The 27,245-nt window shown below is 36.2% G+C and overlaps 1 protein-coding gene across 2 annotated transcripts; it reads left to right on the top strand.

The window, feature by feature from the left end:
* LOC129259620 (iron-sulfur clusters transporter ABCB7, mitochondrial-like) lies at positions 1–26,870 on the top strand. Of its 2 annotated transcripts, none has more exons than XM_064098281.1 (13): positions 1–245; positions 4,492–4,602; positions 6,430–6,639; positions 7,147–7,276; positions 10,553–10,739; positions 13,298–13,379; positions 15,281–15,457; positions 16,266–16,440; positions 17,481–17,638; positions 19,879–20,042; positions 21,125–21,254; positions 21,761–22,036; positions 23,346–26,870. In XM_064098281.1, the coding sequence occupies exons 1-13, from the start codon at positions 150–152 to the stop codon at positions 23,610–23,612; spliced, it is 2,163 nt and encodes a 720-aa protein (XP_063954351.1). In that variant the 5' UTR covers positions 1–149; the 3' UTR covers positions 23,613–26,870. The 2 variants fall into 2 exon arrangements, with proteins under 2 accessions (XP_063954351.1, XP_063954352.1); XM_064098282.1 differs by having other exon boundaries at positions 63–231.
* Positions 26,871–27,245: the final 375 nt, after the last annotated feature.

Raw genomic sequence — 27,245 nt, 5'->3', positions numbered from 1 at the left:
ATCTTAGGACAATCAACAAAGCGGTCAATCGTCTCTTTTTTATAAATAGCTTGTATGCACATGTAGCACGGTACTTTGTCAATCGCGGTGGTTCATAGAGGCCCAGACCCTCATACCAAAGAGAGTGTTCATCATTATCACAACTCAAAATGTCGACTTACAGTGTGAACCAGATTGAGGACGATTTTGATGAAGCTTTTGAAGATAGAAGCGAAGATGATTTCAGCGAAGGTTCTTTTGAGGAGGTGTTTTAAGAGATTTCATTGAAATGATGGACTTTGCTGTCCTTGTATCATTACGTTATGGGGCGAATTCCCAGGGGCGAATTCGGGAAATTTTTGGACGGAACTCGCGTAATCATTGGAAATTAACGCTGGATTAACAATGCACCTTTAGTCTTTGTTTGGATCAATTTAACGACATTTTTTTCTTCTTACGTATAATATCTTTGGATTGTTCCTTTCTGATTTCTGTAGGCCTATCTATATACCAACTCGTGATTTTTCGTTATAGATCTAATCTAGCAAAAACAGATGTGTGATATTAATTATTAGAGATTTAATTGTGACGCGCCGGTTTGAGAAAACATTTTTTTTGGGGGGGGGGATGGGCGGGGTTAGTGACAGAAAAGAAAGTTATGAATTTTGTCTGAATATTAAGTTTTATTCCATTAAAGACTGTTTTTAAGAAATGACGTAATTAGTACTTATCGAATTCGAAATAATAATAATTTGAATTTCGCGGTTGCTTTGAAACAACGGGGACAATACGACCCACAATTGAAAGGTGGTTCTAATTGCCGCCTGGGTCGAGTGGGGGGGGGGGGGGTATTATATAGGCATATATGTGCAGCGTATAAGAATGTATCGTAACATATTCTAACTTTAATGCAAACTTTTTTTTCAAAACAAACTGTTATTTTGGCAGTATGAAAGCTTGTCAGATATAGCAATAATTGATGTGCAAACTGGATTCCTGGTGAGCGAGCACTTCAACATTGCGTCCAAGACTCCAAGTTCACTTGATTTTTTTTCTTTCGATTGGAAGAGAAGCGTTGTAGTTATGGTAACCGCCAGATAAAACACCTGACAAGTCCTTTCATGAAAGTAACGCTGTCCTGTGCATTTCTTAAAGCTGATCAGTTGATAGTACATTAAGTTTTTGAAATGTCACCATAACTTAGAAAGGATATGGACCTAGTTCATGAAACCTGGACATAAGGGTGGTCAAGTATTACTGAACATCCTGCATGGCTGGGTCACATGTCTATTAAAGGTCAAAGGTCATATAGGGTCAGTGAACTTGAACCATGTTTGGGAATCAATATCAAAATCTTAACCAAGGAAAAAAAGTTTTTGAAATGTCATCATAAACTTTGAAAGTTTATGGATCTAGTGCTAGTTCATGAAACTTGGACATAAGCGCAATCAAGTTTCCCTGAATAGTTATTCAATAGTTGTTTTCAAAGTCAGCACTGCTGCTGCAGGCGCGACTGCGAGAGGCGTACCACTTGTTAGTTGTTACCATTATATTGCGCTCCTCTCAGACAAAAACACTTAATTTGTCAGAATTCATGGAGCGAATAGGACACAATTTCATACACATATTTTTATGCTTGCAAAGTGTATAATGCTCCCTCGGCAGAATCTATTCAACATTAATTGCCCCTACTAATCAGTACTCTAACTGGTTCGGACAATAGATCAACAAATATCTGTATTTAGTTCTGGGGCACTTCAAGGGGAGTTCACCCGGTCGAAAAGTTTGTTGTAAAAATAGCAGAAAAATAATTCAAAAATACTGATGAAGTTTTGAGAACAATCCATCAAATATTAGTAAGAAAGTTATAAAAATTTAATTTGTTTATTCTTTGATGGATTTTCCTCAAACCTTCGTCAATATTTTGAAATACATGTTATTTTCTGCTATTTTTACAGTAAACTTTTTGTCGGGGTGAACCTCCCCTTTAAGAGTACATGGTGCCTATAACTTCATATTATTTTTACCGTTTGAGGCACTTTTCATTTTGGAAAGAATACAGTAAAGGAAATGACTATGATATTTTATTTGTATGGTCTTTATAATACTTTTGTATTTCCAAAATCTTTAGCAGGATTTAAAAAATGCAAAGGATTTTCATGCTTTTACAAGACGTTGCCAGAGGTATTGTATTGTCAGATTATTCATCATATATTTCCGTCCGTCCGTCCGTCCTTCCGTTTAAGAAATCAATTTCTGACTTATTACAATACTTTTAAATAAATGTGGCAATTATCTTTTTTTGGTTTGGGGTATTGTATTATTAAAGGTCACAGAGATCATATTTTAATATCATGTTTCAGAATAATTTGAGGATTATTATAACTTTAAATGTCGGGATGATTATCCGATAAATTGTGGGGATACATGTATCATGGCACAGGTCATAGAGGTCATATGGACATAACTTGTTTATAAGTGGGATTAACTTCAAACTTGGTTCAAGTATGTTGACATAAAGCCCTTGGAAGAGATGATCGCATTATTTTTTTGTATCAAGGTCACAGAGGTCATTATATTGGAAAACCTTGTTTTATTATTGTCTCGCACAAACGAAATTCGGTATGACCGAGTGATCCCTTTTCCTGTTAGTCTGTTGGCCTGTTACAAACATGTTAAAATCTTTGTTTATTGTTGGAACAGAAATCCTAAAGTTTTTTGTTTAACTTGCACTCATTTCTTTATTTCTGCAGTGATAGTGTTTATACTTGGTACAAATGTTCCTTGTATATTATCACATTTCTGGTGGTGAAGAAGATGGTGAGGCCAAAGGTCATCTAGGGGTCAAGATTTTAAATAATGTGGACATGTGCATTTTTTGTTTTAACTTGCTCTCATTTAATTCTTAATTTTTGCAGCGATTTTGTTTATACATGGTACAACTGTTCCTTGTATAATACCACATCTGTGGTGATTAAGATGGTGAGGCCAAAGGTCATCTAGGGGTTAAAATTTCAAATAATGGGGACATGTGTATTTTCTTAAAGTTTATGTTTAACTTGCTCTAATTTTTTAATTTCTGCAGCGATTTTGTGTATTCTCGGTACAAACAATCCTTGTATAACACAACATTTGTGGTGATGAAGATGGTGAGGTCAAAGGTCATTTAGAGTTCAAATGATGGGGGCATGTGTATTTTCTTAAAAGTTTGTTGTGATTTTTGTCTCGCCCACCAGAGGTGAAGGCGAGACTTTGTATCCAATTGTCGTCCGTCCGTCACAAACCTTATGTCACATACATGTAACTCCGCAACCGTAAGTCACTTTTCAACCAAACTTGGATGATAGATGGACTTGGGGGACCTGCATCTTATGCTGCAGTTGGGGGTCACATGGTAAGGTCAAAGGTCATTTTCAGGTCAACGTTAAAGTTTACATGCAAGACTCTTACGACACCTATTTCCACAACTGTATGTCACTTTTTAACCAAACTTGGATGGTAGATGGACTTATGGGACCTGCATGATATGCTGCAGTCGGAGGTCACATGGTAAGGTCAAAGGTCATTTTCAGATCAATGTTAAAGTTTACATGCAAGACTCTCTTATACTGTGCAACCATAAGTCACTTTTCAACCAAACTTGGATGGTAGGTAAACTTAGGGGACCTGCATGTTATGCTGCAGTCAGAGGTCACATGGTAAGGTCAAAGGTCATTTTCAGGTCAACGTTAAAGTTTACATGCAAGACTCTCTTATGACACTTAACTCCGCAACCACAAGTCACTTTTCAACCAAACTTGGATGGTAGATGGACTTGGGGGATCTGCATGATATTTGCTGCAGTCAGAGGTCACATGGTAAGCTCAAAGGTCATTTTCAGGTCAACGTTAAAGTTTACATGCAAGACTCTCTTATGACACCTAACTCTGCAAACGCAAGTCACTTTTAAACCAAACTTAGATGGTAGATGGACTTATGAGACCTGCATGATATGCTCCAGTTGGAGGTCACATGGTAAGGTCATAGGTCATTTTCAGGTCAACGTTAAAGTTTACATGCAAGACTCTCTTATGACACCTAACTCCGCAACCGTAAGTCACTTTTCAACCAAACTTGGATGGTAGATGAACTTGGGGGACCTGCATGTTATGCTGTAGTCAGAGGTCACATGGTAAGGTCAAAGGTCATTTTCTGGTCAACATTAAAGTTTATGTGCAAGGCTCTTATGTCAAGTGTTATTCCATCCCAGTCATTTCACAATGAAGTTTCAATACAATTCTGTTGCGTGCCCTCGCAAATCACGATATTTCTGGTTATTTTCAGAAGTGGGCGAGACACAAAATCGCTTTTGCCTTGTTTTTATATACGCGCTAAAATAAGCGTAATTTATACAGGAAATCTGCATAAACCATGGACTCAACCGTGGGTTTTCAAAACCACCTTTGTGAATTCGGGCCATTGTGAGCAGATTTTTCAAGTCACTAACTCATCTTGTTCCTATTTTATGTACAGGTGCCAGATGTAAGGATTGACTCAACAAGAACTTATTCTCTCAAGAAATCAGATCTGGGTAATGGTACCTACTGGCAACAAAGTAAGACAATTCATTCAATAGCTGAACAGGTAAGTCATATTAAACGTCAAGTCAACCCCAGAAAAATAAATCAATAGAGAAAAATCAAATTAACCTAACACTGAAAGTTTCATTAAAATCGGATGAAAGATAAGAAAGAAATGGCATTTAAAAGTTATTGCATATTTTTCACAATATACACTTATTCCATATATTTCATATTCCATATTCCACAATATTCCAAATTTTATTTTAAAAAACACAAGAAATACATAAATAAATGAATGCCTTATAACTACGCCAGCAAAATCATCAATTGTAATTCGTAATATTTTATAATTTTTTGTAATTATGTTCATGTGCTTGTTATGTAATGATTCAACTGTTATATTATTCTGTGAATTTATTTTTGTTGACATAGCAAGAATTGTCAAGTGCATACCATTATCCATTTAACAGACACAATAAATTAAAATGAAAGTGTGTTGTCCAGTGACATGGCAGGGTTTCATAAAACCTCTTATATAAGTTACAAACAAGTTAATGCATGACTGGTGCCCTGTGCAGTGCTTAATGAGATACTAACAATTTCAACAAATAATCAAATTTCCACGTAGAAAGATCACTAACGGTAGCACAGAAATGTTGTTAGGGCTAACCATGGTCTAACGGATGGCTCTGTAACAACTGGTAATGTGGCAGCATTGCCTAGTGTCACAACAATGCATTGATTATTTACGTCATGGATCAACGGTGACATCTGAAAAATGTGACTGGGGCCTGGACCTACCTATAATGCACTGCTAGCACTAATAACGTTTCTGTGCGACCGGTTTCAATTATTACTAATCAATGGAAATCGATATGATTATGAATCTGATATGGTACCCAACAACAGGTCACCATCGTGTGTAAAATCATAAATAACTCATAAATACATTCATGAAACATCAATCGATTAATGAAATTGAAGTTATGTTTGACAGCTAAAATGAGTAGATTTGATCTTAGTCCTGTATTAAAATGGTACAGTTAGATTATTGTAATTACTGTATTAATTATAATTATAAGTCTGTGGTAAGCCCCCTCCCCCCAAAAAAAAAAAAAATTTTGATTGTACAAATGTGTTAACTCTTATGAAACAAGGACACAAACTTGAAGTATTGGAGAAATACACAGACATCTCAAGTATATTTTCAAAAGTGGATTTGAGTTTTAATCACCTTTTGAAAATTTGTAGACCTTTAAGCTGTAAAAAGAGAATCAATGTACAGTACATGTAGATTATAAAATGAGTTGAGTTAAAGTGGTGAACGTAATGCATAAGTTCATTCTGTGCATATACATGTTTGTGGAATGTTAAAGATAACTGTAGTGTAGTTTAATGATAATGAAAATTATTAATGGATTTAAATTAGAGCGCCTGTTCTAGAAGAAAGAAGGTGCAACTATTATCACCCCTATTAAATCTATCAAACATAACCCTATAACTTTTAGGCTGCCCAGCTATCTAAGGCAATTTGAATTTTTTATTTTATTTTGACTCTTCAGTCCACAAGGTCGAGAATCTACCTAGTCCAATTTGTAATTACAATTTTCAAACTGTCCTTCTACCTTATCAGGGAAAAATTAATGGAGGCTGGGGCGATATAGCCACTGAAATGCTCAAAACAGTCCTGCAAACTCAAAATAGGAACACTGGCAAATCTTCATTTGTTGCAATGTCAATGCTTGTCCATTGTTGCAGATCCAGGTAGTGTGATGAGAAAATAAGCCCTCAAAAACAAAAATTAAAATTTTGCCTCGTCCGCTCAGTCGAAAATCCATTTAGTTCCATTTCAATTTTCAAATTGTCTTCCTGCCTTGTGTCATTGCAGAAGCCACTCAACCCGCCGACAACATTGACACACAATCCTTCACATAGTTTCCATGGCCATGGAAGTGGTATACCGGCCAAGGTGGATGTGGAGGATAAGGTTGGGGGATGGGAAATCATCAAAGCCATGTTGGGCTATGTCTGGCCCAAGGGTGACCTAGCTATCAAGGCAAGAGTCATTGTGGCCATGTCCCTCTTGATCGGAGCAAAGGTAAGTTGGTCCTTAGTAAGTTGGCTGTAGTGTTGCCTATTGTTTATGTCAAAGTTATTCAATTAGTGCTCAGGAATTTATGAAAATAATTTTCAAATCTTAACGAAGGGATGCAAATGATATTTGATTTACTGAACTATAAAATAACATGTTTGTATTAAAACTACTTTTTATAGTAAGAAAGTCTGTGGCCTTGATATCAACAAATTGAGCATATACATACCCATCCTCTAAAGTCTGGAAACTGTCGTCTTTGTAATTGGAGAAAAAATTTAGTTATGTCTGGGTTGAAGAGACCTTAATATAATTAAAAGTATTAAAACTTTATATTGCTGTTAATCATGACAATAGTTTAGACACTGCTATCCAGGTCAGATGCTCCAGCATTAAATGAATTTCTTCCTACAAATGTTTTTGTTGCTTAACTCTGAGTCGACAACATATGTTTTTGTCAATTAACCATTTTAAATTGAATTAGAATAAAAACTGAGTGTGTTTCTGTTGCAGGTGTCCAATGTCTATGTCCCATTCCTGTTCAAGTATGCTGTTGATCACCTCAATGAATACCAGACAGCTTCAGAAGCCGTAGCCTCAACAGGAACAGGAGCTACAGTAGTAACCGCCCTCCTACTAGGCTGTAAGTTCATCATTTGCTCCTGACATTTGCTTCTGCAGTTACTTGGGAAGGGTCCACAAGGCTTAGGGGTGTTGCAAGAAAATATTTGCGATCAATTGCAAATATTCTGTTGCAATTTTACAACTGATAGTTCAAAGTTAGCTGTAGCAAATCAGATTAAAATTCTTGTTTCAAGGAGCAGATTAACAATCAATCACTAATTTGCAATTAACTGCAAGACATATGATTGATTTAGGGACCAAAAATAGACTTGCAATTGATCGCAAGTTTCTTGCAACGCCCCATTATTATACGTTTGTCAACATGAAAAGATTTTAAACTGATTAGCCTGACATTCAGTGTAATCGGAACTATACACTCTAGAAAACTCCAGTCATTTTGAACATGGAGAAGTCAACTGCATCTCTGGGCATCTTTTGAAACCAAAGGCAAGGTTTACAAGATAGGCTAACCAGAAAATTATTTTGATGTAGACAAGCTTAATGCTCGGCCTCGTGGGAAGGCTCAAGCTATATCTCTGAAAACATCAGCATATTTGTGAGGGTGTAGGAGGAATGGGCACCCACCAAAATTTGACCAAAAAAGTATCTTTTTTTAAAATCATTGATCAATACTGACCAATTGCACTTACAGTTATCCTCTTCTTTGGTGACTTCCTTTTTTATGCGTTTGGTCATGCATGAAAATTTACCTTTTTTGCGATAATTGAAGAACCATTTGAGGGATCATCTTCAATCAAGCTTCATGTATCCACAATATGAATGAGGATGATGTGAGAAGAATTAGGGATCACAATGTCAAAGATCTAAGAGTTCATTAGTTGAACATTTTAGAAGTTTGATGTGTAGTATGTAGTTGGTCTGGCAATGGTGGAGGCATACATTCTATTTTGTGCCAACGAGAATCCATCTTGTTCTTTCTTAGACCCCATTCTCATACTTTTTTAAAGTAGTTTACTGGAAACTGGTTCAGGAAGCCAGTTTGGAAAAACGCTCTGCTAGCGTTCCCATTTGATCACTCGAAAGTGGTTTGCAAACCACTTCACATAAAGCGGTCTTGATTCTATGGGAATGCTCTCAGTGGAATGACATGTTTCGTGTGAAATTTGAAACCACAGTGTAGACATTCTGCACACAGTGTGTGGAGAAACGCACTCAAAATTTGCGAAGATCGCTTCCTGAAGAATGGTTTTGTCCTCACTTGCGCTAAAACCAGTTTAATGAAGTAAAGCGATCTTGAAAACTACATCTTGATGTTGTATTCGGAACTGGTTTGGAAGTTCATTTTCATTAGAAAATTAGTTTCCACTAAACTAGTTTTAGGACGGCAACTGTAAGGCCAGAGAGAAGCGTGACAATGACTAGATAATGCCTCGTAAGATATTTTCCAGTGGCTTTACAAAAGGTGGTGCTGCACCAGCCAAAGCTTGCTCAATCTCGAGATTCTAGCACGATCAGCGCTCTTTGCGGTTAATCTTGAGATTCAAGAAACCCCATCTCCACCAGCGCAAAAAGAGCGATTCATGCTCGAGCAAGCAAGGCATCAGGCCCGATATTTTGAGATTGCACACTTTCAGATTTTAAAGTTTCAACAGTGTGCACTTTGAATGACTTCCAGCGGTTGTACTCCACATCACTTCGTCAAAATCATCCGTGCAATCTTCTCAGTTCAGCAATTTAGTGATGTACTCTTCTCCTGAAACTAGTATTTGCTGTCATCCTTTGTCATCAGATGCTGGAGTACTCCTCCTCAGCGAAGCAAGGAACGATGTCTTTGCTAAAGTGGCGTGGGATTCAATATGATGGGTTGCCAAGATGTGTCCGTACATCTCAATTAGCTTCATCTTAGCTATCATATGCATACCGGTATCACTGCATGGCTAATATGTAATTTGCAGACCTGTGAAAACTACTGTTTTAATAGCGTAAATCTGTTTGTTTTTTTTCATTTTTCTGACCGATTGCGATTCTGCTTTTTTTCCTCTTGGTCCAAATTATGCTATTTCATCTGAAACCATTTTTCGGTGGTTGTGAACGGTTAGCTTAGCTTAGCTACTTTCAAACCTCAAGGCAGAAATATTCACAGTTGATTGTAGGGGTACAAATAATTTGTTACATGATTTACCAACTCTCATGTCAGATCGTGAAGCCTGGTGTACCATTGTTGATTAATTCTCGGATGCGTCCAATTTGAAGTGTGTGTCATTGATCCATGACTTCAACTCCAATGCAACAACAAAAACAGCGGAGTATATTTGAACAGCTGGAAATAAGTCGAGCAATGGGTGCCGTGTTTGATATGCACATTCAGGGGCTACGTATTTTGCTTGCCACAAAGATTGGAATCAACTTCACACTGCTTGCATTCTTACATTCGGACGGCAGCGATGTGTGACAGTACAGGCCCGTCAATCTGTCGACAGTAGACAAAAGTACAAGTAATCTATCCTGGAAATGGTATCCCAACAGAGCACACGCCTACCATGATACGACAGCGAGTGAACCTACATCAGCTCAAGTGTATATGTAGATCTTCGTCTTTAGGCCTTTGCGATGTCTACCAACTGAATTTTTAAAACTGTAAATACTTGTGTGACTTTAACAATGACTGTTCAATATGAATGTGTGATCGTTCACAGAGGGTCAGCCTTGGAGTCCGATGAGGATAAAAGTGCAGCGACAGTTTTAATGCGGGGAAATGGTCTTGGATGGAATATACAGTGAATCGGGAAGATTCAGAGCAGATGCAGAGATTGAGAGATCGTAGCATGAGGAAGATAAGAAAAACACAGTTTGGCTGTGTGTATTCTTTATGACAGGACTTTGGTAGATAAAATGTCCGATAAGTCCTTCCATGGAACGCTCCCCAGATCTATGAGGATATAAGTGATAATTAAATTACGTTTTAAAGCCTTTATCATGAAAACAGTGTTTACCCGATAGTACAATTACTTTTATTTATCTTCCAAAACAATCGTTTGCCCTTTAAAGACCGTGAAGAAGCTTGAAGCTTTCAAAAGAACACAAGAATTTATGAGCAACGTGATAAGCAAGATCTATAAAAAGCAGAAGACAATATTGAAGGTAATTTTCATTTTTTTTCCCAACAATTTTTTTGAAAACCCACTCACGAGTATGAAGCGTGAATTTGAACATGTTGATGTTGTTGTTGATTGGTTTTTAACAGCACTTTCATTCAAAATAATTGTCTATTGATGTGACTTTAATACTGGGTTGATTAATTACTTCCTTTATTCCTGTCATCCTTTCTCCTCAGATGGAGCAGCGCGTGCAGGAGCATCCTTCTTCAACGAAGCCAGGAATGCCGTCTTTGCCAGGGTGGCCCAGAATTCAATACGACGGGTCGCTAAGAATGTGTTCACGCACCTCCACCAGCTTGATCTTAGCTTTCATCTCTCCCGCCAAACGGGGGCGCTTTCCAAGGCCATTGATAGAGGCAGCAGGTTAGTAAGGACTGGTCCACTAAGTAGTGCTGAATGATTATATTTTTTTACTTTCAGTATTGTTGAAATTAATTAATGTTCAGTTGAACCATCAACCTGTTAGTAATGTCCACATATTGCCTAGCCATGACCCATTTCATTTTTGTATTTGTTTGTAATGATAATATATTTAATGCCATATCAATATTTTCGAAGTCTGTGAAAAGGTTAATTTTCTTTCTAAAGATAATACTTTTGTAAAAAAAAAGATCTAGTAGTGGCATTGATAAAGGGACAAAGGCTAAAATCAGTTTGTCAATTAACTCTAATAGTCACAGGGCATTTTTATTCTTATCAGTTGCGGAGGGGGGGGGTGTTTAAGAGTTTGTTGTGGATCACTCGTTCATGATGAACATTTGCATGGCAGTAGAAAATTATGTAGGATTTCATAGCTACATGTAAATTTCACAAACTCTACCTTATATACTTTGTAAGAATTAATTATGCTAATTTGTGTGCTTAGTGTTTGGCTAGAAATCTGTGAATAAAGGCCAAGAATTTTTATTTTGTTTGTTTAAAGACTGCATGATTCTGATCAAATATGCATTAGAAAATTGGTATCAAAATTATTTCTTATGTATTTCATTGTTTTTTTAATTCCTTGATAATATATTTTTTTCCGACCAATTGTTTTGTTGTTTTTTTTTCAATAGAAATTTTGGCAATACTTTTTCAAACGTAAAAAACATGAATATATTTTGAGTAGTAAATTTTTTTAAAAGACGCTACTGTTTTGGCTATAAACAGAGTTTGAATTGCATTCGTACATGAAATCATGTTTAGGGGAAATTTTGGGTCTTGACTACTCTGACATGCACTTATATAATGTTACATAATCTTGAAACCTTATAGTCAGGGATTGCAAATTTGGTATCAAAGGTTGTGTTAGATTTAAAAGAAAATACGGTAGTCATGCAGTGTGGTGGTGCATGCTTTTCACACAGCGGATTTAACTGAAAAAAATGGCAATGTGACACTGGCTCCACAGTAGAATGATTATCTATTTACAGAATAGTAAACAAATATTGACTGCTCATTAGGGTAATGATAAAACATATTGCCCTGAACTGACCCTGAACTACAGGTTTACTTTAGTCTAAATACTGTTGACAGTCTTTTGTGTTTACTGATTATTCTTTGAGCAGGGCAATAGTAAAAGCTATTCCCTTGCTCAAATTATGCAAATGGATATATAGGATGATCAGTGACATTTTTCAATCCTGTATGAAGACATCATACAGACCTGCCAACCAGTACGTTTTTAGGCGTATTTAGTACGTTTTTGCAACCAAAATACGGCAGTATGTTTTTTAAAATATGTTCTTTGTATAAAAAAAATATATATATTTTTTTTTTACAAAATCGTAATTTATTGAGAAAAATCAACTCTATATGTCTCTATTTCATAAAACGTACACAAATATGGTTATTAGATCAATGTAATTTCAGGTAACATGGTTTTTTTTTCAATCATTTTGTTAAAACCAGGGTGAGATATTACACATGTTTCAATGTTTTTTGTTTCATCTGCAAGAGCAGTGCGCATTTTAGCTTGCATGCGCCAAGCATTTTATTATGAAATACACTTTTTTGGGGAAAATACAGTTTTTATCATCACAGAATACAGTTTTTCATTCCTAGAGGTTGGCAGGTCTGATCATATCAGTTGAAAAACTCAGAAATTGATTATTTGATTTTAATATCTTTGGTTTTTATATTATTGCACTTCTGTGTACCTCTTCTTCAGGTATCTTTGTTAAATATGTATTAATTGCTGTTAAATTATGTCTGGATTTCATAAACATAATAGTATCATGTGAAGTTGTGAACAATATGCAGGTCAATATTCCCTTTCTGGAATCATGGTTGCTAGTGCAAAACATGTACATACAAACAAATATGAATAGTATATTATGAAATAAAATTACAAACATTATTTTAATCAAGTTAAGTGTAGGAACCGAATTATGAAAAATATGATTATGTAGTGTATTTAAATTAAAGTTATTGACGGAAGATGAAGGGTTAGCACGTGATTGTGAATGGAGAAGACTTTGATAGAGAGATACATGTATCTGAAAGAAGTTGAATCACATTGTATAGGCTACTCTGAAATTGTAAGGAAATATAATAAAACTTATTATGTGACCAGCCACTCCAAAAACCAACAATAAGCACCAGTGAAAGTTCTCTGTTAAAACCCAAAATAGTAAATTGGTCTTCAAACTGCAAAAATTAGAAATTTAGCTTATCTTAAAGGATACTTCTTCTTCATACTCTCAAAATCTGATGTTAGAAAGTTGAGAAAAAGGCAAGATACAAGAGTTTCTTTGAGAGCATTTTTCGCAAACTGCTTGGAAGTTTTATTGAGATTGCACAGTGTGTGCATCTCATGCTTGAGTGAACCCCAAACTTCAAACCTGGTTTTCTCCTTATTTTTTTCTTCTGTTTCTGATAATATTTTTCAAACAATTATATATAGATTATTATTCTCAAAACGTTTCTCTTCTATTTTTTAGGGGTATCAACTTTGTCCTGATGGCCCTGGTATTCAACATTGTACCAACTATCTTGGAAGTTGGCCTTGTCACTTGCATTATGGTGAGAATCAAGATAAATTCTATTCACATAAGCTCGTATTCTGAAGTCGGGTTTAACTTAAACTCAGGTTCAAAGTTGTGGTTTAAGTATGGGAAGCCAAAATATAAAAATTGTTATTAAGTTGTATGTTTCTTATGTTTACTGTGCTCTTTCCTGATTCATCGATGGTGATGACAATCATCTGTTTATACTTCCTTCACAATTATGAATGATTTGAGAGCCGAATGAGCTGAAGTATGATATCTCTACTGTTAGTGATTATGTAACAATTGGCTGTCCATACTTAAACCACAACTTTAAACCTGAGTTTAAATCAAACCCGACTTCAGAATACGGGCCATAGTGTTTTTACAAAAATTATATTGATTACAATAAATCGTAGGTAACATTTACGTGTATAAACCATACAGAACAAAGGCATTATGCATGTAAAAATTGAGATTTCAAAAGCTTCTCTTAAATGTTTGTGTACTAGTAATTAGATAAATACTTTTCAGTATTTTGTTGTAAATATTGGGTGATACAATTCAAAGGTGTTTACTTTGGATAAAAGTATAAGGAGTGCAGAGTGGAATCTAGGTTTTCAAGAATACAACAAATAATGCATAAACATCTGAAGGGAAATCCAAAGCTTATATCAAGTTTAATTCAGACGTGCCCACCGTTCCCTTTTTGTCTCACCTGCATAGCAGAGTGAGACTATAGGCGCCGCTTTTCCGACGGCGACGGCGGCGGCGTCAACACCAAATCTTAACCTGAGGTTAAGTTTTTGAAATGACAGCATAACTTAGAAAGTATATGGACCTAGTTCATGAAACTTGGCCATAAGGTTAATCAAGTATTACTGAACATCCTGCCTGAGTTTCATGTCACATGACCAAGGTCAAAGGTCATTTAGGGTCAATGAACTTAGACCATGTTGGGGGAATCAACATCAAAATCTTAACCTAAGGTTAAGTTTTTGAAATGTCATCATAACTTAGAAAATATATGGACCTAGTTCATGAAACTTATACATTAGGTTAATCAAGTATCACTGAACATCCTGCATGAGTTTCACATCACATGACCAAGGTCAAAGGTCATTTAGGGTCAATGAACTTTGGCCGAATTGGGGGTATCTGTTGAATTACCATCATAACTTTAAAAGTTTATGGATCTGATTCATGAAACTTGGACATAATAGTAATCAAGTATTACTGAACATCCTGTGCAAGTTTCAGGTCACATGATCAAGGTCAAAGGTCATTTAGGGTCAATGAACTTTGGCCAAATTGGGGTATTTGTTGAATTACAGCCATAAATTTGAAAGTGTGTTGGTCTAGTTCATAAAACTTGGACATAATAGTAATCAAGTATCACTTAACATCCTGTGCCAGTTTCAGGTCACATGATTAAGGTCAAAGGTCATGTAAGGTCAAAGAACTTTGGCCACTTTGGGGGTATTTGTTGAATTGCCATCATATCTCTATAAGTGTATTGGTCTAGTTCATAAAACGTGGAAATAAGAGTAACCAAGTATCACTGAACATCTTGTGCGAGTTATAGTAGTTTTCAAAATCAGCACTGCTGCTATATTGAATCGCGTGATGCAGGTGAGACAGCCAGAGGCATTCCACTTGTTAGAGTATTTGTTCCTCTTTTTTTCTGTGAATATACCAATACTTTTTTGTATGTTTTGTTACTTTAAAAAAAAATGGACCAAATAGTAATTGAGGAAATGTTGATGGATAGAATGGGATTAGACTAAATGAAGGTAGACCATGTGGTGAGAGGACGAGTTGGCGATAGACTAATCGGCAGTTTACTCTGTCACACTGTCAGTTATTTCAAGTTTGAAATGTAGGAGTATCTAAAACATCCCCCCCCAAAAATAAAATCTCTTCTCAATTCCTCTGCAGTATTACAAGATGGGCCCTGGCTTTGCTGCCATCACCCTCACATGCGTCGGAGCATACGCCTTATTTACACTGAGCATAACGTCGTGGAGAACCAAGTTCAGGGTACAGATGAATAAAGCCGACAACGAGGCTGGAAACCAGGCCATCGACTCACTTATCAACTATGAAACAGTCAAGGTAGAGGATACGTGTAATGATTGAAGATAAGCCCTGGTACTGGTAACAACAGAAATAAAGTGTTCACATAATAAAAAAAATTAGTATAAAAATTACACATTAGTATAAAAACTATGTAATGAAGGATATATGTCAAAAGATTTTTCATGAAAATGTATGGTAAAGAGCAAATGAAGATCAGAAAAATTTGTTTTTTCTGTGTTAGCTTACTACACCATTATCTTTGGACTCCTTCAAAAGTAAATTATAACTCAATTGATACTTCGAGCCACTCCACAATTAGCGTGCTCTTCAAGTTAGCATGATGTGCCAACCCTGGTATTTTGCTGACTGAACGATACAGATACAGATACACCAAGGAAAGCATGTTGTAATGAAATTGATAGAATTTCAACCAAGCTTGAATAATTTAAATTAATCCTTATTGTGAACTATATGCATTCTGGCTTATGATAATCACTTCAGGATTGCTTCCAACCAATAAGATGGAATGTATGCAATGATTAACCACCTTGCATGGTGACTCAATGGTAGAGTGACTGCTTCATGAACAGGAGATTGTGGGTTCAATCTCCGGCTGAGTCATACCAAAGACTTATAAATATGAGACCTTCTGCCTTCTTACTAGCCACTCATCATTCAGTTTGAATTATAATAAAAGTAATAATAATGTTAGGAAGGCCCCACTGGAAGAGCAGTTTTCTAACTGAAGTGGCTACTCTATGTAATTTAAATATTAATATTTAATATTAAATATTTTGTATTATTTATTAGTATTATTAATCTTCTGATGCCATTCCTATTTTAGTACTTCAATAATGAAAAGTGGGAGGCCGACAACTATGATAAAAGTCTTGCCGAGTACGAGCGTGCATCCTTGAAGACCGCCACCAGTCTTGCTCTCCTCAACTTTGGTCAGAATGCAATCTTCAGCGCTGCACTGTCTGGTGTTATGTTGCTAGCAAGTCAGGGAATTCTTGCAGGTAAGTACACTGTTATACTAGCAGAGCTGCCTAAGAATAAGTCGTGTTTTTAATGATTTTTATGTCAAATTACGCCATTACACTTTTGAGGTACAATAGGTATGTACATATTTAATACAAACGTAGTAATATATTGTGCAGTTGCGCAATTTACCTGCCTGACTAAGCAAGCTAGTGCTTCACAAAAGTTATGTAGCACCCTGGATGAATATTCCTGACAACCATCCTGTAGGGTTGGCAAAACTTAGCATTTATGCGCAATGTGCATCTGTTCTATATACATATATATTACCTCCTCTAAGAAATTTTCAATACTGCATGGCACGTATGAAATTACTCAATATCTCAGAATTATTACTTTTGAGCTTCTGGATTAGTACTTTTTACTTATAGGTTGGCAGCTCTGTACTAGTGAGAATGTTTAAACAATCTCCTAGAACAGAGCTGCCAAGTAGTAATGGTTTCAGTAATGAGTACTGAAATTAAGAAGAATAATGATGGTTTCATGCAAAATACTGATTTCTAAAGTTTCAGTTGTATGTTTTGTCCAGTGATATTTCCTCATCAAAATACTGATTTTCAGCTTTTATAATAATGAAATGTTCTTGTTCACGTGGGCAGCTCTAATTGAAGCTCTACACACACACAAATAAGATAATTTATTAAAAGTTATAATTTAATTGATTAGTCAATGAACATATGAATACTTGAAATTAATAAATGAACAAATGAACACATTGATTTATATTAGAAATTTAGTGGCTAAATGAAATATAAAAAAGATACGTAAATAGATGGATAAATTAAAAAAATCAATGATTGAATAGATCAATTTTTGATATAACAAAAAAAAATCTTTTCCAGAAATACATGTAAGGGACAATTTCCTAATCAATTCCTTTGTGTAAAAGAAAGGCTAAAACTCTTTCGAAATATCACCAATGGAAATTTTTTTAGATTGAAGTGCCTTTGCATCTTTTCTTTTGGATATATGGTACACTTGTGACATAAATCTGTGTTGCATTTTTGTTTTTTCCAAGGTGAAATGACAGTGGGTGATCTAGTGATGGTAAATGGTCTCCTGTTCCAACTCTCACTACCTCTCAACTTCCTTGGGTCTGTCTACCGTGAGATCAGGCAATCACTCATTGATATGGGCACCATGTTTAACCTACTCAAAGTTGAAACAGACATCAAGGTACGTCGTGCATGAAACAAAATTTAAGATGAATGCCAGTTGTGGTATCGATTTCAAAATGAGTTTTGTACAGAATCCGTTATTTAAAATAAGCAACCAAGTGTCTGTTTGCATGATAAAAAATATCTTCCAAAATATCGAATCCAATCCATTTGATATAGCACCTTCTCCAATTGGTGACAAAGCACTGCACACACACTACTCCATGTTTTGGGCCACTAAAACAATAATTCAACATGATTCTGGAAAAAAATTGTATAATTGCTGTTAAATTAGCAACATAAATATGGAATTAAAGTCAAATGTTTGGTATTTTTTCCAAACTACAATAATACACCGTCCCACATGTGCTTATCTGTGTATGGCGATCTGCAGTGTGATTGTTTTCAGTTTAGATTTCAGGTTTTCCTGAAATTCAGTTTATGTAACAGTACCAGAGCTAGATCTAAGATGATATGGTGACAAGTAATCTTGATTTTAGATATTTTCTCATGAAACCAGTTTTTACCGCAACTACTCTCATTCATCTTTAAAGTGGAGCTGCCAATCATTACAAAATCTTATAATTGTCATGGATATATCAGTCCTTTTTTATGAAATTATGAATGCTTCCTCAATAATTATATATTCAAGCACAATTATGCATGCATGCAGTGGGTACACACATGTATGCTGCTCTATTTGTAGTCATTTTATAATCTTCTCATGGTAGAGAGGTCCAGTTACATCTTTACTGGCCTGCATCTGAAGGAAAGCAAGATTTTTCTTGATCTGGTAATTTTCATCTGCATGTGCTTCATTTACATTTACTTGCAAATATGTTGCATGGTATGATGTTCTATTGCTTCTCCAGGAAACTCATTAGTACTGATAAGAAATACTAATTCTCGCTACCCCAAATAGGAACAAAAATCTCATAATGCGCGAGACGAGATAATTTTCACTCCGTCGGGTCGTCATCACCACTTCCGGTTCAGAGTCATGCTCGCGCGAGGTTCGCGATACTGAGTTGGTACCACTGAACTGTGGTTGGTACGTACGGTATTTCCACCACGCTGAAATCGATGCCAATCAGCGTAATATGTACAGATTATAATACTTTTCATTTAATTTGGTCAGTTTTAATTCCATTTGAATTATAAATCAAATAAAAAATATATTTCACGTGAAAATAATTTTTATTCATGTTTTTATTTGGTTATTAAAAAATAAAACAAAAAACGAATATCTTAAAATTTTGCATTTAGCGACCGGCCTGACATCACGATCGTATTTGACTAGACGCTAAATATATACACTACAGCATTCATTCAGTTCAATTTTTCGTCGACCACAAAATGGATAAAAATCGGTTTCGGAACTTAAAAAAATCTTAACTGACAGAGGAATACCGTGCAATGGAAAGCGTCGGGCAAAATTAGTGACTTGAGCAGAAAAGGCCGTTAAACTATATCGTGAAAGAGAGGGTTGTGATCACGAACTTTCAGAGCGAAAGCGACGATGTGTTGTTGTGGATGACGGCACTGTTGATCTGAATTGCAAAACAGTGCATTGGACTTCCGAACAGGAAGTTGTAATACCGAAAAGCTATCCCATAATGCAATGCGCGTTACAGGGATTTTTCCCGGATCTCGGCGAAATCGCTATTTGGGGTAGCGAGAATTCTGTCTCACAGATACAGATTTTGAGCTTGTGGATTACTTATTTGTACTTCTTAATGTTGGTTGATAAGTTTTAAAATGGATTGGGTAACATTACATGTCCCATTTTCATCTTTGATCACAGTCTTATAAAATCATCTTTCCCTCGCAGTTTCATGGTTATAGTCCTACTTCATAAAGCCGTCTTAATTTCAATTTATTCTTTTCATCTCTTCTGTCAATATCTGTCTCTGTCCTTGCACTTTTCTTTTGACACAGGGTTCCCAGGGGGGGGGGGGGGTTCGCCCCCGAAATGCTAAAAAAAGCCCTGGAAATGAAAAGAAATAGCCCTGGAAGATCCCGTTCACTGCATTTTAAAGCTTTAATATCCAATGTTGAAGATTTAGGTACTAAGTTGTGAAAAGTAGCGCCCCCCAAAAAAAATCCATGTCTCCTATCCATTTAACTTGTATGTCTGACATGTAACATGTCTCATCAGAGTCTATTGCAATGAGCGTATATTTTATATCACAAAGAATATCTTTCACTGGCAATAATCATTGATTGCATTTGTCTTGTTTATTTTCATCCTTTCTACAGAACAAGATAAACGCTCCAGCTCTCCAGATCAGCCCTCAGGAATCTGGTATCACCTTTGAGAACGTTGCCTTCAGCTATCTTCCTGAACAGCAGATCTTCAGCAACCTGAGCTTCCATGTGCCCTCAGGAAAGAAGGTTGCCATCGTTGGAGGGAGCGGTTCAGGGTAGGATGTTGTTTCAATCCTCATAACTTTGTCATTAGTGAATTTTAGATCATACGTAAACTAATTAAACTTTCGCTGATGTGGTTTACGGTACACCATGTGAAGTGTTGTAGAAACAGTGGATAGGAGAAGAGAAGAAATGGATAGGCGAGAAAGTGGAGATTTGAGAGTAGAGTATTCTTTCTTGAAAGTAGTCCTGAAAAGGACTGTAAACCAGGAAAGATTGATGAGTTGAGAACAGCTTGAGTAGTAGAGCTAGTGGGGAGATGCTGGCTTGAGTCGGCGAGTAGAGATGATGAGTAGTTTTAAACCACTTAATTAAACTTTACATGATAATCCTGTGCCATCCCATCGGGTTGGGCAATCGTGAAACCTGACCATTCGAGAAAAGGGCCCCCTAATTACCTGAAACATCAGATCCAGTTTACCTGACTATTCAAGAATATTGCTATAATTTTTCCAAACATTGGGTAAACTAGACACGATGTTATGGGAATTTAGGGGGCCATTTTCTTGAATGGTCAGGTTTCACGATTGCCTGACCCAACGCAACAACCCAATGTGATGGCACAAGCCTGATGATCAGACGATAGGCTGACTAGAAAATAACACCCGATCAGTAACTTGTCGTTCCCATGTCATCACAACTTGTGATAGGAGCGTGACCACACATATGAAAGTTTGCAGTTTGATTCTTGGCATGGCACTCCTGCCCTTTAGCAATGTGTTTGATATCCGCGGCTCTTTTATCTTACATCAAATAAATGAAAATGCTGCAGGCACTATCAGAGATATGCTGAGGTTTTCTTTATTTTCTGACCTGTATTGTATGTGTTTCTTTAAGATAATCAATTTTTTTTTGGTCTGAACCTCATTTTTAACCACTCTCTTTTCATTTAAAAAACTGTTCAAGCCATGATGATTTGTAGAGCTTTACAGCTTTCCTATGAAGTAGAAATCATAGGCAAATTATTTTAGGAAAGTCCCATGTATGGGGGATTGAATATAATACTTACAGAATTACCTTTGTAATATCTTCCCAACTTGGTTGCATTTCTTCATTTGCTATTTTGTTTGTACAGGAAATCTACCATAGTACGGCTTCTGTTCCGATTCTATGACCCTGATGGTGGTAGGGTACTGATCAACGGTCAAGATATCAAAGAGGTGGATGTGGACAGTCTCAGGAAGGCTATTGGTGTTGTACCACAGGTATGTTCCTTCTGAAGCAATCTGAATAAGTCTTTGCATCAATGCTGAAAAATTAAGATATGCTAGAATGTATTTTTTTCTTGAGATTTTGAACGCAAGGATTGTTGTATAAATGCTGCTCATATTTTTGTCTCGCCTGCATAGCAGAGCGAGACTATTGGTGCCTCTTTTCCGACAGTGATGGCGGCATTGTCGACATGGAAATCTTAACTAAGGTTAATATTTTTTAAATGTCATCATAACTCTGAAAGCATAAGGGTCTATTTCATGAAACTTGGACGTGAGGGTAATCAAGTATCACTGATAATCTTACATAAGTTTCAGGTCACATGATCAAGGTCAAAGGTAATCTAGGATCAATGAACTTTTACTCTATTGAGGTATCAACAGTGCAATCTTAACCAAGGATAAGTTTTTTAAATGTCATCATAACTCTGAAAGTGTAAGAGCCTATTTAATGAATCTTGGACGTGAAAGAAACTCTATAAACCTTTGTTTTTCCTCAGGATTGTGTACTCTTCCACAATTCCATCTTCTACAACTTGCAATACGGGAACCTAGATTCAACGGCCGAGGAGGTCTTCCGGGCAGCCAAGATGGCCGACATCCACCAAGGAATCAAGAGAATGCCCAAGGGTTATGAGACCCAGGTAGGAGAGAGAGGGTTGAAGCTTTCAGGAGGTGAGAAACAGAGGGTAGCCATTGCCAGGACCATCCTCAAGGATCCACCCATTGTCCTCTATGACGAGGCGACGTCATCGCTGGATTCCATCACTGAACAGGTATGGATGGTACAGGGCAAACAGTATGTTATATGTCCTGGGGCCCCGTTGCATAAAAGTTACCATTATGGTAACTTTGTCATGCACTGGTAACTTGCATGGAATCATTGATTTTGATTGGCTGTTGATCATTGTTACCATGTTAGTTACATACCATTGGAGGTCCCTGGTGGGTGTTTCATAAATCTGTTTGCAAGTTACGCATGACTAGTGACCCTTTCTTGTGCTATAAGACATGTCTATATCTATCTTGCTTAGCATCTAAAAACAGTTTCAGGGAGCTGTTTCATAACGCTGTTTGTAAGTTAAGAGCGACTTTAAGAACGACTGGTGAATCTTTCTTATGCGCTAAACCATCACCAATTCAATATACTACTTAACACAAGAAAGGATCACCAGTTAATCTTAAAGTCGCTCTTAACTTACGAACAGCGTTATGAAACACCCACCAGGGGTGTGAGAGAGTTCAGCTTTTTCCAATTTCAGCTATGTCTGGTTGTTATTTTCAGTTTTAATTTATGCTGCATGAATATTTTAGTTTTCCTCCTTTGCAAAAGATCGGGAGCTCTACTAATTAAGCTTTTTTCATCTCTTTTTATCTATGGTTACCAACACTCCTGCATGTTTCAGTCGTGCTCAAATTGTGTGTTATTTACAAACATTTACGAAACACCCACCTGTAGCTTTATTACTATTATTCTTGATATTACATTACTGCACGATTCTATGAGATTTACTTTTTCTTTTCCTATTTTAGAGCAATATCATCCACATTTTTTAGTAAGATGAGCTGGGAGGTCTGACTTATGTATATAATATTTTGTGTTATACCTGATAACCCATGGAGAAGTGTAGTCTGCTGGCACAGACCCTGATTGGAAATTTGATTAACAAGTGTGTCTCCATGCAAAGACTAGCACATACAAAACTTGCTGTTTCAATTCAGGAGGGCCTTTAGTACACGAAGCATGAGTAGGCTGCAATTCAGACCCCTCCCTTGTAAAAAAGTACCATACAGTACTATGGTATACTATGGTAATACCATACCATGGTACTGTATGGTACTTTTTTACAAGGGCTTACACACGTGAAGGGTTTGCACAGCAGACTAGAGAAGTGTACAACTTTTCTAAGGCTTTTGAATTAGTCTGAGTTCACTCTCAGTTTACTCAGGCTAGTATAAGAGTCTTGCTGATTGCTTGTTGAGTGAAATTTGAAAACCGTAAAGCCATTTGACTTGTACATTTGTAACATGATCCTCGTGAATTGATTATCTCTCTCCCCTTCTCTTCTCAAATTGGCAACACAGAACATCCTCAACTCAATGGATGCCGTCACCCTAGGACGCACGTCCATCTTTATCGCTCATCGTCTCTCAACCGTCGTCGATGCGGACGAAATCCTGGTCATCCGTGACGGGAGGATAGGAGAGCGGGGCAAGCACCACCAACTCTTAGCAGATACCAATAGTTATTATTATGAACTTTGGACCAATCAGAATAAGGTCGCGCTAGAATCCGTCCTTGATGGCAAGAATGGGGAAGAGTCAGAAGTTGAGGAGAGCTACAAGTCATGATGACAAGCATGTCAGTATTAGGTGCATTAGAAATTTATTAACTAGTTATTATGAATATTATGTCATCCTTATGCCAAAAAGGCATTGTAACAGTCCAAAGTCAATGGAGTTAGAGGGCTACTCCAGGCTGAAATTAATAATATCTAAATTAATAAAGTAAATTTCAACAAGCAAAAATGCTGAAAACTTCATCAAAGTCTGATAAAACATAATGGCCCGTATTCTGAAGTGGGGTTTAACTTAAACTCGGGTTTAAAGTTGTGGTTTAAGTATGGATAGCCAATTGTTACATAAATCACTAATGGTAGAGAAATCATATTTCAGCTCATTTGGCTCTAAAATCATTCATATTGTCTAGGAAGTATAAATAGATGATTGTCTTCACCATCGATGAATCAGGAAAGAGCACAGTAAACATAAGAAAAAACATACAACTTAATAAAAAATTTGACACGTTTGGCTTTCCATAATTTTAGCACAGAGTTAGACCATGGTCTAAGTTAAACCTGACTTCAGAATATGGGCCTATGAAGACAAGTTTCGGCACAATTATCCTTCATAATAAATCAGGAGCCAACCCTTTTTTACATTCTTGGAGGAACATATTTAAATAAACATAATTTTTTGTACAATATGATACAAATAATAAGTGGGGATATGACATCATCAGCTTGCTCATTGCATATCATGAAGACATGCATTGAAATGTTTCACCAAAATAATTCATAATATTAAATTGTAATAACTTTGTTATTCCTCATCAAAAATGATGAAATTTTCAGAGTTTTGTTTGTCTGATTTTTCTCTATCTGTCCAAATCACATAATGTTCAGTCTGGGGTGGGGTACCCCTTGGAGGCCCTTCTGGTATAAGGCTGATGTTTATCAAAGAGTGCAAAGTTTATTCACTTATGGATAATTTGGTGTCATAGTGTGCTCTTGAAATCCAGCTTCCCAAGGAAGTCAGTCATAAATAATGTGTGTCTTTGGATGATGTTAGTCAACTTCTGATATTTAGTATGTGAAATGACTTAGCCCATCGTTTAATAGCTTGTGCTACCTCAAATATTCATTTGCAGACCAAGAATATGATCTCTATTACAGAAAGGAAACATTGCAATGTCTTTGTAGTTTAGTAGGTTACTTTTATTTTCTGAATATTTGATATATTAAACCCTATTAGAGCCAGGTTATTTGGACCCATCTCACAGCCAAGGGGGGGGGGTGATCCCCCCCCCCCCCTGAGATGTCAGCTGCCAATTGTGCATTGCAAAAATTTTGCACAGTGGTAGTGTGCAAATATGATCTATGATTATATCAATAAGTGTGGAGGGGTGGATTCTAACCCGCCCCCCCCTGCCTTTTAGGGTTTAGGGGTAGTATATCATGAATAAAAACTTTCATATAATTTTGATATCAATGCAAAGAATGTTCTCCCTTATGTCCCTGATTCAAAAAAATAGTTGTGTGTATTAAGATTTAATTTCAAATCTTAATCAGTAATGTGGTGCACAATTTTTGTATGTTCTTTGGTATCAAGTGAAAGCCTACTGGAAAGAAAACTATTTGTTATATCTGAAATAGACTAATTGGCAGCCTAAAAATATCAATCAGGTATGAGTGTTAAAACATATGCTCCTAAGTTTTTATTATGTTTCATTTAATATATCTATTTAAACCGATGTTTTATTTAACAAAACAGTGTAAACAAGGTTTATGAGATAAGACCTTTAATACTACCAGTAAGTTTTTTCAGCAGTGATTGAGAATGACATACTTGGTGGGTGTTTCATAAACCTGTTTGTAAGTCACGAATGACTTTACTCACGACTGGTGATCCTTTCTTGTGCTATGTGATATATCACTATGTAGCTGACTAAGCTCTTTAGAACATGTTCCAGTCGCGCGTAAAGTCATGTGTAACTTCACTAACGGATTTATGAAACCCCACCGGTAATGCTAAATTTAAAGGACTGGCTAAGGGTATGGAATATGGGTGAAGAAATGTATAAGAGAGACTCTCCATATGAAGAAATCAAAGCAGAGAAATTGATACAACCAAATTGGAACTCTGATAACCTATCAGTACTTTGGTCAACTTAGAGATGTAAGTATTTTCTTTAATATCCAAGAAATTATCCCCAGTTCTATTCATTATATGTAATACAGTGAGTCAAACTTCACCTGAAATTCTAGAAGCATTATGACATCATGGGTCCTGTTTTGTATAGATTTACAATGAAGGGTAAATTTGCCATTATTTGTAACTACATGAAAAAAAACCTTGATTTGATTGGCTGTTCAGCCCTGTAATCATGATTTCTGAAACTGGCACGAGGATGAAATAATGCGCAATTAAAACATTGTACCAGTGTAACTCAGACTGACTTTGAATAAAAATCTTCCCTGCTGGTCAAGGCCTCTACATTTGAAAATTTCGCACATCTTCAGAAAACAATTTCATGTGCAACACTGGTTTTATGCATAGATATAGTTGATGATGTCAAGCACCTACCAATTCCTTTTTTTTGTTTCATTAGTGAAATATAGACATTTTTTGTCAGATTGGACATAAGAAATGTCTTCTTTGGATCACAATAGGTTGTTACAATGGGAATTCTTCATGTTCAGAGAAGAATCAAATAGGCGTGTACCACAAAGCTTAGCAATCATCATAGAGCATTTTTCTACAATTGATTCCATTGACTACAATGTACAATCAATCGTGAAAATCGAGCTCATGATCAATCGCTAACCTTTGTGTTACAGGACCCTTGTTTCGCATTACGACAAGGAAAAATGAGATTTCTCATATTTTACATTATAAAATAAAATAGAAATAGTGAATGGTGGTTTCCCTCATTTTCATGCTGACCAGGATGTACATATGACTGTTTTTGTGAAATTAAGCAGAATTTTAAAATTTTATAACTTTCTTATTTGACATCTAATTTTGATGAAATTTTCAACATTATGCTTGTCTTACTTTTCTCCATTTACAGTATTTAAAAAAACTTTAATTTGGGGTGGACATTGACAGACATTGCAATATCCAGACCATAAAATTTGAAGACAGAAGTGTAGCCTGTCTCTACTTGAATGGAGCTACATCATGAGAAAAAAGTATATTTTTATTCAAGTATTTGTATTTTGGTGTATATATTATGTAAAAATATTAGAACTTGGACATGTATAAACACAAACAATCAACTTACTGTTTAATATTTAATAGGAAATAAAAAGTCTTGTTTATCTGGAATCGGCTATTATGTTATTTGAAGTTTTTTATATTGGTGTGTACAGTACTAGAATCATATTTTTTCCCGTTCAAAATGTTTCATAACGTTCCATAACATATCGGTGCATAATACTACATCGAGGGTATTTGAATTCCAGTTCATCGTGATTTGGCCGTGAACCAGAATAGCCTGAAGGTTAAGTCGCTGCCCGGAATGCAGTAGATGGCAGGTTCGAATCCTTCTGGTTCCAATTTTTTCTGACTTATGATTTTCATTAAAGATCGAGCATGCGATCTGAAACACGTAGGAGTAATGTAAAATTTGTTTACAAACTTCATTTTGTTGTCTCTAGTATCACTACAGCACTGAACATGCTATACATCAGCGATATAGAC

The sequence above is a fragment of the Lytechinus pictus genome, chromosome 4, assembly GCF_037042905.1.
Source record: "Lytechinus pictus isolate F3 Inbred chromosome 4, Lp3.0, whole genome shotgun sequence".
Taxonomy (NCBI): domain Eukaryota; kingdom Metazoa; phylum Echinodermata; class Echinoidea; order Temnopleuroida; family Toxopneustidae; genus Lytechinus; species Lytechinus pictus.
This window is presented reverse-complemented; position numbering and strand designations above follow the sequence as displayed.

What these genes read in the sequence shown, in the direction of transcription:
- LOC129259620 (XM_064098281.1), top strand. Translation starts at nt 150, where the DNA reads ATGTCGACTTACAGTGTGAACCAGATTGAGGACGATTTTGATGAAGCT. An exon ending in TTCATTCAATAGCTGAACAG is followed by an intron (nt 4,603 to 6,429) that starts GTAAGTCATATT and finishes GTGTCATTGCAG; the next exon opens with AAGCCACTCAACCCGCCGAC. An exon ending in GTTGGAGGGAGCGGTTCAGG is followed by an intron (nt 20,043 to 21,124) that starts GTAGGATGTTGT and finishes TTGTTTGTACAG; the next exon opens with GAAATCTACCATAGTACGGC.